The sequence below is a fragment of the Mesitornis unicolor genome, unplaced genomic scaffold (assembly GCF_000695765.1).
Source record: "Mesitornis unicolor isolate BGI_N332 unplaced genomic scaffold, ASM69576v1 scaffold39137, whole genome shotgun sequence".
NCBI lineage: Eukaryota > Metazoa > Chordata > Aves > Mesitornithiformes > Mesitornithidae > Mesitornis > Mesitornis unicolor.
Window position 1 is genome coordinate 3,389 of NW_010199114.1, and position 12,562 is coordinate 15,950.

At 58.8% G+C, this 12,562-nt stretch overlaps 1 protein-coding gene across 1 annotated transcript in view; it reads left to right on the forward strand.

The window, feature by feature from the left end:
* POLRMT (polymerase (RNA) mitochondrial (DNA directed)) overlaps positions 1-12,220 on the forward strand; it is a gene marked incomplete at its 5' end in the record, with an annotated part of 15,230 nt that extends 3,010 nt beyond the window's left edge. Inside the window, 17 exons of the mRNA XM_010189359.1 lie at positions 1,049-1,235; positions 1,334-1,483; positions 1,646-1,822; positions 2,138-2,308; positions 3,013-3,252; positions 3,504-4,280; positions 4,756-4,878; positions 6,753-6,875; positions 7,452-7,628; positions 8,371-8,457; positions 8,736-8,849; positions 9,514-9,563; positions 9,827-9,925; positions 10,232-10,304; positions 10,785-10,867; positions 11,400-11,470; positions 12,171-12,220. Coding sequence (XP_010187661.1) covers positions 1,049-1,235; positions 1,334-1,483; positions 1,646-1,822; positions 2,138-2,308; positions 3,013-3,252; positions 3,504-4,280; positions 4,756-4,878; positions 6,753-6,875; positions 7,452-7,628; positions 8,371-8,457; positions 8,736-8,849; positions 9,514-9,563; positions 9,827-9,925; positions 10,232-10,304; positions 10,785-10,867; positions 11,400-11,470; positions 12,171-12,220 — 2,752 coding nt within the window. The remainder of the gene's footprint in view (positions 1-1,048; positions 1,236-1,333; positions 1,484-1,645; positions 1,823-2,137; positions 2,309-3,012; positions 3,253-3,503; positions 4,281-4,755; positions 4,879-6,752; positions 6,876-7,451; positions 7,629-8,370; positions 8,458-8,735; positions 8,850-9,513; positions 9,564-9,826; positions 9,926-10,231; positions 10,305-10,784; positions 10,868-11,399; positions 11,471-12,170) is intronic.
* Positions 12,221-12,562: the final 342 nt, after the last annotated feature.

Here is a 12,562-nt window from a genome sequence, read left to right on the forward strand (position 1 = left end):
GGAGGATGTGGTGCTGCAGCATCAGCTGTGGGGCTGGAGGCTGCGACATGTTGGTGTTGGGGGTGTTCTGGTCCTGACAGCATTGGGGCTGCAGAGAGGAGCTTCCTGCAGGTGCTGCAGCTGCTCCCAGCGCTCCGGCTGTCCCTGCTGCGGCTGTGAGCTGTGCCCTGGCCCCCAGGCTCATGCATGAACCACAGTCCCTGCCCCTCTGCCTGAGCTGTGCCTGGCTCCATGGTTCCCCTCTGCTGCCTGGGGCTGGAGGGGCGAGCAGGGTTATTTGAGGGTGAAGGAACTTGTGTCTTTTTGCTTGGTCTTGCAGCAGAGCTCAGTCTCACCCCTGTGTGGAGGTGAAAGCCGCCTGCTCAGCAGAGCAGCTGCAGGGAGCAGAATCGATTGCTGTAACCCGAGGCAGTGACCTTGGGATGGGCTGTGCCCGAGGCAGATCCCACCCCAGCGGCTCCCGCGGCCCTGAGAGCTGTGCCAGGGCAGGGAGAGCTCCCATGTCCCACAGGACGGCGGGAGTGACACTGCAAAGGTGCAGCACAGCATTCTGCTGGGCCTGCCTGCCTGCAGTTGTGCTCTTGGTGGACTGAGGCATCTGCCTCCTGCAGTGGCCCTGGCATGAAGGGTGGCACAGAGGAAAGCTGCTGGGAGCCACCAGCGTGGCTGTTGGCACCCCTGTGATGGCCTGGAGCCATGCATCAGTCTCCTGCCCTGTGCTCAGAGCTGGTTCTTGGTTGGTCCCAGCCTCCAGGCCCTGCTTTAGGAGAGAGTTTTGCTTTGGTGGCTGCCAGGGCTTTGTGAGGGGTGGCTCATCCTGTGGCGTCTCAGGGAGTCCGGGTGTTGCTGCTCAGGGCACAAGTAAGGAAGGAAGAGCCTCGTACAGCCAAGGCTCCCAGATCCTCAGAAGGGGTCACCCCCATCTGTCTCCTTTATGCTTAGTCTTCTGTTTAGAAACTTTGTTCCCTGCCTTGTTACACGCTGATTTCTGTCCAACACGCACAGTCCTCTGTGAAAGATTAATCCTGTCTTACCTGCCCCATCTCAGATGTTTACAGCAGCTGGAGAGCAACGGGTTCCATGTGGATGAGCTCTTCCAGAAGTGCTTGTTTGAGGAGGATGAGAAGGAGATGATGCTGAAGGCTATCAGGACTGTGCAGCCCGACTACCAGCTGCCTCCTCCGCCCAGCCCCCAGACCTGCAAATCTTCTCTGCTGCAGGACTTCTACTCTAAGGTAAGTTGCAGAGCTCGGGGACATCTCTGCAGCTCAGAGAGCTGTTGGAGCTTCTGTTCCTCTGGCTCTTGGCACTTATTGCCTCGTACTTGTTGCAGGAGAAGACGGTGTCGTACCCCAAGCTGGATTTCACTGTGCAGGAGTTGCAGGAGCGCTTTCAGCAGCAGCTGAAGATGGAACTGGACATCACCATAACCATCGAGTCAGTGGAGGCAACCAAACCTCTGACCCCACAAGCCATTAAAGCGGTAAAGCTCGGGGAGGCGGAGGCTGCACGTCTGGAGGGGAGGGAGGTGGTTTGGCCCTCGGGACCTGCCAGAGAGACACAGGGTTTGGTGGCCGAAAGAGGGGGCTGCTCCCTCGTGATGCGCTCTCACCACAGCATTTCTGTCCTGTTTCCATTTGTGTAGCGCAAGCTGCTGGCCACCCTTCGTGCCCAGTGGCATGACTCCATCCTCCAGGCCCTGCAGAAGTCAAAGCACAACATGTCCAAGCTCAAGACGGCTTACAACAAGCCGAGTTACAGCATCCTCTACCCCTACCTGTGTCTGCTGCCTGATGAGGAGTACGTGGGCATCATGCTGCAGGTAGGACCCTCCCTGCCCTCGCAGAGCCACAGGGGTGGCCGCAGGGCTACCACAGAGCACTCATGGCCTGCTCAGGCCAGGGAATCAGAACATGAGTCTCAAAGTTTGCCCAGGTTGTTAGGCACAGGATCTGTCTGCTCCCTGTGCTGAACAGCCAGAGAAACCCCTGTTCTGTCCTGGCCATGTTTCCTTCCTCATCATGGGATCAGCATCTTTCTATGCTCCCCACACAGGGGTTTAACTCCCACTTTGTGTCTCTGCTCCATCTTTCTGTTCCTCCCTCCTTAAGACCCTCTTTGCATTCTACTTTCTCAGATCCTCAACACCTTCTCTCCGCAAGGGGAATCCCTGGCTGTCTTGGCCAGGGAGCTGGGCTCCAAAGTCTACGACAGATACATCACGCAGCGGAAGCTGCGCAGCCGCCAGCTGGAGAAGGTGCAGGAGGTCTACAAGGACTACATCCACCTGCTGGCGAAGGACAGCCAGGTAGGGACGCCTGGGGAGGGCAGTCCTGGGGCCTGCAGGTTACGGAGTGGAGGCGGGGTGAGGCAGTTTGTCTGTCCACCTCCTCACAAGAGCAAGGTCCAGGTTCTGGGAATCTGCTGCTACAGAGGCCACCAGAACCAGTAAGGCCCCCTACCTCGAGGCAACAGGCAGGGCTGGGATAGCAGTGGGTATTTCTGGATCAGGTTTTAAATCAGCAGAGTTGATCCCATGGAGCCAGGCATCCTGTGCAGGAGGGCTCTGGGGCTTGAGAAGGATGCGCTTCGCAGGGCAGGACAGGAGGGGAGAAAGGGGCCAAGGTCACCAATCTGGGCAGCTCAAGGACGGATGAGGAGGTTGTTCCCTGAGCTCTGTGTGTGCATTGTGGTGGGGCAGGCAGATCAGCAGCCTTGGGAGGGAGGGTCAGGATGGTGTGGGGACACGGTGTCAACACAGGGATGTGGCCAGAGGAAGGACTTTGCAGTGCCACGGTTCTGGCCTGCAGCAGAAGCAGATTCTCGCTGTTTGGCTTGCCCCAGCCACGTTGGCAGTCCTTTCCAAATACCCCTCTCAGAGGGACCTGACCAGGACACAGACAGAAAGGTCCTTCTCAGAGCCACATTCCAGGTACATGGCTCCCATCCAGCATACTCCAGGAGCAGAGTGGCTGCCCCCTTCAGCTGACCTCATTTTCTTCCACCTCCCAGCCTGATCAGTACCTGCCACGGGAATACTGGGAGAAGCTGGTGACAGAAGCGGGCTTTGGGCCTTCGCTGAACTTGAAGGACTGCAGCTGGTCTTACATGATCGTGATGCGCCTGGGCATGTACATGCTGGAACTGCTGGTGCAGGCTGTCAAGGTGCCCAGGAACATCCTCAACCCCCGCCTGGAGCCCAAGCTTATCCCTGTCCTCTACCACATCTACTCCTTTCGCAGCAGCTGGCAGGTGAGCCTTGTCCTGCGGCTCTGCAGGTCACCTCGTCACCAGAACTGGGTCTTTGCAAGGCCCTTGTTCCTCCCTGTCACCTTTCCTTGTCCCTCCCTGCTCCGGGACACTTTGAGGAGCCTCTGGCTCTGTGCGGACAGTGTCAGTTCTTAGCACGATCATTATGTAAAGGCTGATTGACCCCATCCTCTTCCAGACTCCGGCCCTAATCCTCTGCTACTGACCTTTACCTCTCTGATTCTCCTCTCCAGGTTGGGCTGATAAAGCCCCATCCCATCTTCTCCCAGATGGTGTCGGACGCTGCAGAGACCATGCTGACCTTTAACTCCTCCGCCATACCGATGCTGTGCCCCCCGGTGCCTTGGACCTCCCCCCACTTCGGTGCTTTTGTGCTGAACGACACCAAGCTGATGCGCTTTGTGGACGCAGCTGTCCAGCACCAGCTGCTGCTGGAGCAGTGTCCCCCAGTGAACCTCCACCCCGTGCTGGATGCCCTGAACCAGCTGGGCAACTGCCCCTGGAAGATCAACCAGCCGGTGCTGGATATCATCATCTCTATCTTCAACGATAAGGGCAACGAGAAGCTGGACATCCCACCGCCTGTCTCCGAGGCCCCCAGGCCTTCTGGTCCCAGCAGCCCCTCTGCCTTGAACAAATCTCAGAAGCACGAGCTGTTGATGTGCAAGAAGAAGGCGGCTGAGATGCACAGCTTGCGCATGGATGCTCTCTATAAGCTCTCCATCGCCAACTACGTCAGAGACAAGGTGTTCTGGTTCCCTCACAACATGGACTTTCGAGGCAGGACTTACCCTTGCCCGCCCTATTTCAACCATCTGGGGAACGATGTCACCCGGGCCATCCTGCTCTTTGCGGAGGGAAGACCACTGGGCCCCAAGGGCCTGGACTGGCTGAAGATTCACCTCGTGAACCTGACGGGACTGAAGAAGAAGAACGCCTTGCAGGAGCGGCTGGAATACGCCAACGAGATCATGGAGGAGATCCTGGACTCGGCCGACCGCCCACTCGTGGTAGGGGGAAGTGGCTGACAGAGCTCCACACGCTCTCAGGGTGCAGTGGTGGAAGTGTGGGCTCTGGCAGCCAGCCCCAGGAGGGTCGGGAGGCTCCCCTTTGATGAACGAACTGAAAAGCAAGGAAGTTTGTTAGAGTTCAAATGGGAATTGTGCAAGTATGCCAAGGAAAAATGGGATCAGTATTGTCTTTAATTTCAGAGGAGACTCAGCCATTCCTCTTACTTAGCATAGCTTCTAGAAAGTAAAATAAAACGGAAATCAGATTGATTTTGAAAGATAACACTGAGGGAAACAAAGCATTGCAGAGTTTCCTAGATAGAACATGTCTGTCTGAAAACATGATGAATTGGAGGCATGGTGGGAGGGGGTGCCTTGCCCAGTATATCCCAGGGGTGCAGAGGCTCCTGGTTTGGCCTTGGGATGCCCCAAGAACGCTGCCTGCTCCTGTCAGCCTGTGCTTTCCTGTTCCCAGGGCAGGAGGTGGTGGATGAACACCGACGAGCCCTGGCAAGCCTTGGCGTGCTGTATGGAAATCGCCAAAGCCTCAAGGTCCCCGGACCCAGCAGCCTACATCTCCCACTTCCCCATTCACCAGGTAGGAGCCTGACAGCTCTGCATGACCCCTGCGGCTGAGCAGGGGGAGGAAAACGAGCAGGGCAGAAAGCTCCGGGCAGGGCAGAGGCATCCAGGTTTCCAGTGCTGCATTTACTACAGCGTGTGGCCTGTGGCTTTCTTAAGAATGGGAGTGCAGTCTGCAGGCATCTTGGCTTGAGAACGCCAGTAATTTGCTGCTGCATGCAGCCATTAAGCCAGTACAATTAAGCGCTGCCTTGCTTCCTTTGGCTGGGGCAGAGCCTGTCTGGGAGATCACCGTCAGCTGCCCACAGGCTGAGAGCCGGGCCAGGCTCACCTCCAGCTCCAGATCAGGACTGGAAATCAGATCCTGGCTGGGTGGGACGTGGCGTGGGCGTGTGGCAGCACCTGATGTCTGAAGAGCTGGGGGGATGTGCTGAGGCTTTGGGGGCCTCTGCTCTGCTCCCACTCCGAGACTGGAGCCAAGCAGCTCTGCAGGAGCAAAAGATTGGGGTTTGGACCTCTGAGGGAGGACAGAGCTGATCTGTCCCCTGCATTCAGTGATGTGGTTGCCATTCACCGTGTGCGCTGTCTCTGCTTAGTCCCATGTGCCCATGCTCTGAGTGCAGCCCCTCAGAGAGTGCTCAGCTTCCTGAAGGCACCCTCCCTCCAGGCTGGAGAGGAACCAGGCAGTAGCTGCATGAGCCAATGGTCAGCCCTGTCTGCCACGTCCCTGCAGCTCTGCAGCCACTGCCCAGCCCATGCCTCTGTCTGCACTGGTAAATCCCCTTGCTGCTTGGGAGACGGTGATGAATTGTTTTCCTGGTGAGAGAGGTTTGCTCATTTATCTCATTAGAAGATGCGATGGCCCTAATGAAGTGGGGGGGCCGAACGGGGGTGTACTCTGCCAGTAGTGGTGGTCTGGAATATGCATGAGACCGTCTAAATGGGAATTGTTATGACAACAAAAGATCAAGAGAGCAGCTGGGGGTGTGTTGAGTGTGTCAGTGATGAAATTCAAGCAAGGACTTCTGCTGGAGGGCACCTGATCTCTTTCCACCTGAGTCATCTGTGCCTGAACAGAGGCAGCTCCTCTGTCAGAGCACTCAGTCCTTGGCTCCGCAAGGCGCTGCACTGCACTGCAGGCTGCGGGGAGGAGGGGAGTGGAGCGTCCGTCCTGCCACCAGGCAGAACCAGGGATGGTCCAAAGCAGCAGCACATCTGTGAGCAGCGTTTCTGCCGATGCTGTCTGGGGAGCAGCAGGACCTTCCTGCACCATCACTGGGGTCCTGCCTGTCTTGTCCAGGTCGTGGTCCCAGGAGGGCTGTCAGGGCAGCCGCTGTGACAGATCGGTCGTGTTGCTGCTATAACGGCGGCACTGGGAGAGGCTGGTTCCTGTCAGGATGTTTTCATCAGCTGCCAAGCAGCTCGCTGCAGGTTCCTTGTCAGCTGTGGCTCCTGCGCCATCCCATCTTCCCCTGGTCCTGCTCCTGGGTGTTCTGGGGTTGCTCTCACTGCTGGCTCTGGGGGCTTTTGTTAGCATCCCAGACATGTGGTGGTGGTTTCCAAATTTTCTGATTTTTAGAGTTTCCACAGAGCTAATGATCTTGAAAGTTCATGGAGGAGGCAGTGTGATGGGTGGTTTTCTTTTATTAACCTACTAGACAGCAGTAGTTAGTGATGAGACCCAGACAGGAAAACTGGCTGGAAGGTAACTGGAAACTGGTGTGGCCCTGGCTGCTGCTGGGAGATACCTGCAAACCTGCCCAAAGAGGGGGAAATGACAGTGACCTTGTGAGGAAGTATCTGTATCTGTGCTGCGGAGCGAGGGCGGATAAGCAGGGCTCCATCCCACGCCGACACTTCCTTTTCACCCTGCTCTCTCCCCACACACAGGACGGCTCTTGTAATGGTCTGCAGCACTACGCAGCTCTAGGCCGGGACCTTATTGGCGCCACCTCCGTCAATCTGATGCCCTGCAGTGTCCCCCAGGATGTCTACAGTGCGGTGGCCCAGCAGGTGAGGCACAGCAGGGCCACAGGGAGGTGACCCCTTGCCAGTGCACTGCACAGGGTCACTCCAGCTCCAAGGAGAAAGGTGGAGATAGGACCAGCACGTGTAGGGCTGGGAAAGCGTGAGCTGGTCACGGACAGAGTCCTTCCCTCCCCGAATGGGACCCAGTGGGGATCTGGCTGGAGATCTGTCTTGACAGAGGCAGCTGTGAGAAATCTGCTGGAATTTTTGCTGTTCTCAGTTTTTGGATGGTGTGGCAGAGGTGGGAGAACCTGAGCCACAGTCCTTGTGCTGTGTCCTTGTGGTGTCCGGCAGCACCCAGCTGCCAAGGGACGCTGCTCTGCTGAGGCAGCAGGGGAAGGCTCTGCAGGCACCGTTATCTCTGAGATGCCTCTTGGTCCTTCAGCAGATGATCTCGGTTAACCAGGGCTGCAGAGGATGGGCTGCAGGGTTTCTGATGGGGGTTCAGGGAGCGCACAGCTGGGAGGGCTTCATGTGGCCCCTGACTCCCCCAGCCATGGAGGGGGCTTGGGCCAGCGTGGCTCGCGGTGGGGCTGACCTCCCAGGCGCTCTCCTCCTCAGGTGGAGGAGTTTCGGAAGAAGGACGCTGAACAGGGGGTGAGGATCGCCCAGGTGCTGCAGGGGTTTATCAGCCGCAAGGTGGTGAAGCAGACGGTGATGACGGTGGTGTACGGCGTCACGCGCTACGGCGGGCGGCTGCAGATGGAGAAGCGTCTCAAGGAGATCGAGTTCCCTGAGGTAGCAACCTGCCCTGGCCTCCCCCACTGGAGTTTTGCTCAGCTCTCAGCCCCTGCTGGGAGCATTACCCGCGCTGCCCTTCCTGTGGGTGTCCCTCCTGCCTGGCTCTCTCCTTCCCCCAGACCTCAGCAGGCAGAGGGGTGCACAGGACTAAGCTCCCTGTGCTGGGCTGGGCCAGCCGGCAGGAGAGCTGCCTGCCAGCACTTGGGGGTGGGGAGGGATTCTTCAGGTGGGGCTGCTCTCGTTCTTCTTGGGCACACCTTGGTGGCACGATGGCCTCAGCTGGTGTTCAGATGCCAAACGAGGTTTGTGGCTGTGCTCTTCTCTCTGGAAATGGCCTTTGTGTCTAGCAGAGCTCTTGGAGGTTTGTTCCTCCTGGCGCCCGTTTCTTGGGCTGTGGCCGTGAGACAGTCCTCGGTGATTTGCTGTGCAGGTTGGTGCTGGGAGTGTTTCTGCTGTGTTACGTTCCTGGGGCAGATTAGGCAGCGAGAGCCTCCTGTTTATCCAGGAGTGTTACACAGAGATCAGCCTGTCCTCGGACATGGAGCTGTCCAAAATGCTGATCACAGCCTTCCTCCATCACAGCCCACAGTCCTGCAGCAGCTCAAGGCAGCACAGTCCATGGTGGAGGCGATCTCGAGGCAGCAGGGAGATCTCTCTTTGCTTACCCTGGGTTCCATTGCTTTGTTCCACATCTTTTGCTGCCCCTTTGCCTAACCCCTGGCTCTGCCCCTCTGTGCAGGAATACTTGTGGGAAGCGTCTCACTACCTCGTAAAGCAGGTGTTCAACAGCATCAAGGAGATGTTCTCGGCGACTCGAGATATCCAGGTACAGTGCCTGTTGCCTCTTCTATCTCTACCTTTTCTTCTTCCTGGCCCACCCACACATAGACCAGGGGATGCTCCATGGGGAGAGGTGGTTCCTCTGGGTCCTGGCCCAGGGAGGATCCTCCTGCCCCAGCCCAGACTGTGCCTGTTACAGGGCCGAACTCCCCCGTAAGTGCTGGGCTGTTGCAGTGGCAGGAGTCTGGCTCGGCTGTGCTGGGGAAGGGCTGGGGTCTCCCAGCTGCCCACACTTAACTGTGGCCTCCCCACTTCCTCTGCTAGAACTGGCTGACGGAGAGCGCCAAGCTCATTGCCCAGTCGGGACGAACGGTGGAGTGGGTCACGCCGCTGGGTCTCCCCATCGTGCAACCCTACTATCGGTCCACGTCCACTGTGGTAAGTGTCTGGTGTGTGGGACTCGTCTACCCCTCCTCTGCCATGGTGGGAAGCAGGGAAGGGGCAGCTGGGCTTTGGGGCAGCAAGCTAAAGCCTGGCAGATCGGCATCAAGAGTGGGATCGGCCTGCAGAGCAGGCAGGATCTGTGTGTGTGCAAGCACATCCTCCAGCCCATCTCTCCCTGCAGAGACTGGAGTGTGTGGGTGGGCTGGTGAGGAAGCTCTGCTGCTCCCGTCCCACTCAGGCAGCTGGGGCACGGGCGCGCTCTCCACTCTGAGGAGCCTTCCTCAGGGCTTGCGTGATTCAGTCTCGCTGCTCTCGCCTCCCACGCGCTGCTGCGCTGACTCACGTCTCCCCAGCCTGTCTCGTCCTTGCAGCCACTCACCTCCAGGAGCCCTTCCCTTAGCCCTGCAGAGGTGAATCATTGTGTGGCTGGGAAGGGGGAAGATACCTGTCTGCATCCTCAGGAGGGGAAGCAGGGAGGTGTCACTGAGGGGTGACAGCGGCCATGGTAGCTGGGATGCCCTGGAAGGGTCCCTGCCCTGGCCTCTTGCTGCAGCCAGGGACGCAGCTCATGATGCCCTCTCCAGAACACAGGGCAGCGCTCAGCACCTTGTGTTGGTGGTGCAGTATGGCAGCTGATCCCCTTTCTCTTTCCCGGCAGCTGAATTGCACCATGCAGAGGCTGAGTGTGAAAAGCTTCAACAGCAACCAGTAAGTATGAAACCATGGCCTTTGCTGAGCCCCAGCTGTCCCCAGTCCATCCTCGGGGACAAAGCCTTCCCAGCAGTGGGACCTGCCCGTGAGTGCCAGAGCTCCTGGTAACCCCTGAGCTGCAGAGAGTGGGGCGCTGTGCTGAAATTGGGGGGCCTGGGACCCTTCAGAGCTGCCGCCATCAGCCCCATGCCTTGGCTGGTGCTGGCACTCTCATCTTTGGTCCTGGAAGTGCCCCAGCTCCTCTTACCTCTGTGCCGCAGGAAGCCTGACACGGTGAAGCAGAAGAATGCCTTCCCACCCAACTTCATCCACTCGCTTGACTCCACGCACATGATGCTCACGGCTCTGCACTGCCTCAGGTAGGAAACGGCCCTGGGACTCGCTCCCTGCTGGGACAGCACCACCAGGGCAAGGCCTGTGGGTGCGGGAAGGTTTTGTGGGTGGTGTTTGGGGGCCTGGAAGAGAATGGATGAGAGGAGGTGGAGGGGCAGGGATGGAGGATCGCAGGGTTCGCTGTCTCTCGCTGAAGATGAGGAGCTGTGCAGGGAGTCCGCCTCCTTGCGTGGTCCCTGCTCCTGTCTCAGCAAGGGGTCTGCATGGGGCAGGGGACCTTGCAGAGAGGGAGCTGTCAGCACAACTTCATGACACCTTTTGCTGCCTCCCAGGCAGGGTCTGACCTTCGTCTCAGTCCACGACTGCTACTGGACTCACGCGCTCTCCGTGGACGTCATGAACCAGGTAAAAGCGTCCTCTGGGTCCCCTGTGCATGGGATCTTGCTGATCCGTCCCCTGGGCACTGGCCAGCCCTTGCCTGCCATGGGCTTTGCTCCACAGTTTATTTATTCACCTGGGCGAGATGAACCTGGGGTCCTTGCTGGTGCACCCCCTGGTGCCATAGCCCATCTCCCACCCGTCAGGGCTCGTGTTTGGGGTGAATCTGCCTGTAAATCAGCGCTGAGCACAGTGCCTGGCAGTCGGGGGCTCTGTCTGCCCTGGGGTGCTGCGAGGGCCGATGCAGCAGATTGGCAAATGGGGGTCGGCCTCTGCTGCCCCCCTCCCCAGGCTGATTCCCCTCACCTTTGTGTGGCAGCCCCCTTTCCTGTTGCTGCCTGCTTCTTTCCCTGCCCCTCACCTCTGACCTCTCAGGGCTGAGGAGCACTGAGGGGAAGGAGTGGAAGCGCCCACTAACCCACAACTCACCGTTACTCCCTGGATCAGATCTGCCGCCAGCAGTTTGTGGCTCTGCACAGTGAGAAGATCCTGCAGGATCTGTCCGAGTTCATGCTGGAGAAATACTGCAGGTATGTCCCCCAGCCAGCCCCACCACACTCCTTGCCCACACTGATTCCTGGGGTGGTTGTGTTGCCTGCTGGGGGGTTGCTCTGGAGGGAAGCTGTGCTTCCTTCTTGCTGGTGCCCAGATCGCCTTACACCTCAGTGTAAAAAATGAGGGGTGTCTGCATCCTCTTGCTGCAGAACCAAAGCAGGGTTTGGTGCCTGAAGCCCTCGGTGGGCCTGGGCAGGCCATCATCTCTGTGCTGTGGATTCCCTGCTGTGAACGAGTCAGTGAGGGGTGGTGAAGACCCACGTTGGGTCATCCCAGTGAGTGACTCCTGGTCACCATGGCAGAGCCTGGCAGTGCAGACCCACCCTGACCCGGGCAGAGGCTGCAGAGGCCCCAGCGCCTGCCTGGGGCTGCAGGGGCTGAGCTGCTGCTGCAGGGTGTGAGGCGATTTGGAAGAGCCGAGTCCTGTTTTCAGGAGTGGGGAGCAGAGGAGGGTTTGTGCCTCTCCCAGTGCTCCTGTGCTGATTCCTTTCCTTCTGCTCCGTCCAGCCCCGGCAGGGAGACTCGAGCCCTCTGGCAGAAGAAGCTGATGGAGCAGCTGTCGAGTGTCCCCAAGACAGGTAGGAGCACAGGACAGGAACTGCAGAGCTCGGGAGCAGTTTGGAGATGGGGAGTGGAGAACGGCCTCTGAAATCATTGAGGGCTTCTTGCCTGTGCTGGAGTGCAGACCCATGGGGCAATGCCCTGCTTTCCCCCCCTGTAGCCTCCCTGGAGTGGTCCCTGCCATCTCCGCAGCTTCCCCCGAGTGACCCAGCTCATCCCATCCCCTCTCTTGTTCCTTCTCCCATCTGTTTCCAACCACGGAGCATTTGCCTGGGGATGGGAGTGAGGCGCTTAGCGCATGGTAATTGCCAGGATCTGGATGATAGGGATTAAGGCAATTAGTTTAACTCCACCTAATCCCTTGGCCCTGCCCCTGCCAGCCCATCTGGCTGACCGTGATTCTGTCTTTGGAAAGCGGAGCGGCTGGCGCTGAGCAGCTGCTGTGGCCAGCCCCCGTGGCAGGGAAGGCTCTCGCCCTGCGGCCCTGTGCTCGCTTCCCTCGCTGCCTTGCTGCTGTTACACTCACAGAGAGTTCTTCCCACTGCTGCCCCAGATGAACTCCAGGTCCTGGAAGCCATCCAAGGTCCCTGCTGTTCTCTCCCACCCTCAGCAGGGGCTGAGCTGAAGAGGTTTACTGCTCAAAGCTGGAGCAGGGCTCTGGAGTGCACTATCTCCCCCCACTCTCCTCTGACCTCCTCTCTCTCTCACTTCCCCCAGGGGAGCTCAACCTGCATAGGGTGATGGATTCCACCTATTTCTTCAGCTGAGCCCCGGCAGCCAGCAGTGCCCTCTGCTCTGCCCCTGCCTCCGAGGCTCCTCCGTCCTGCGACTTGTGGGGACAGCGGCTACGGCCACCAGCCCAGCAACAGCCACCACGGTGCTGGAGGAGCACGGGAGCAGCCCCAAGGGCCAGTGGGGAACAGGGGCTCTGCACAGTTGCTGCTACTGCCTGCATTAGGCGAGGGGAGCAGGTATTGTGGGCTGCAGCTCTGGTGTGGGGTCAAAGGGGTGATGGTAGATGGGGCTGGCTGCTCTCAGTCCTCACCCAGGCATGATGTGCCTGTCACTGCAGCTCCTCCCTTGGGGTGCCATCCCTCTTCATCCAGGGC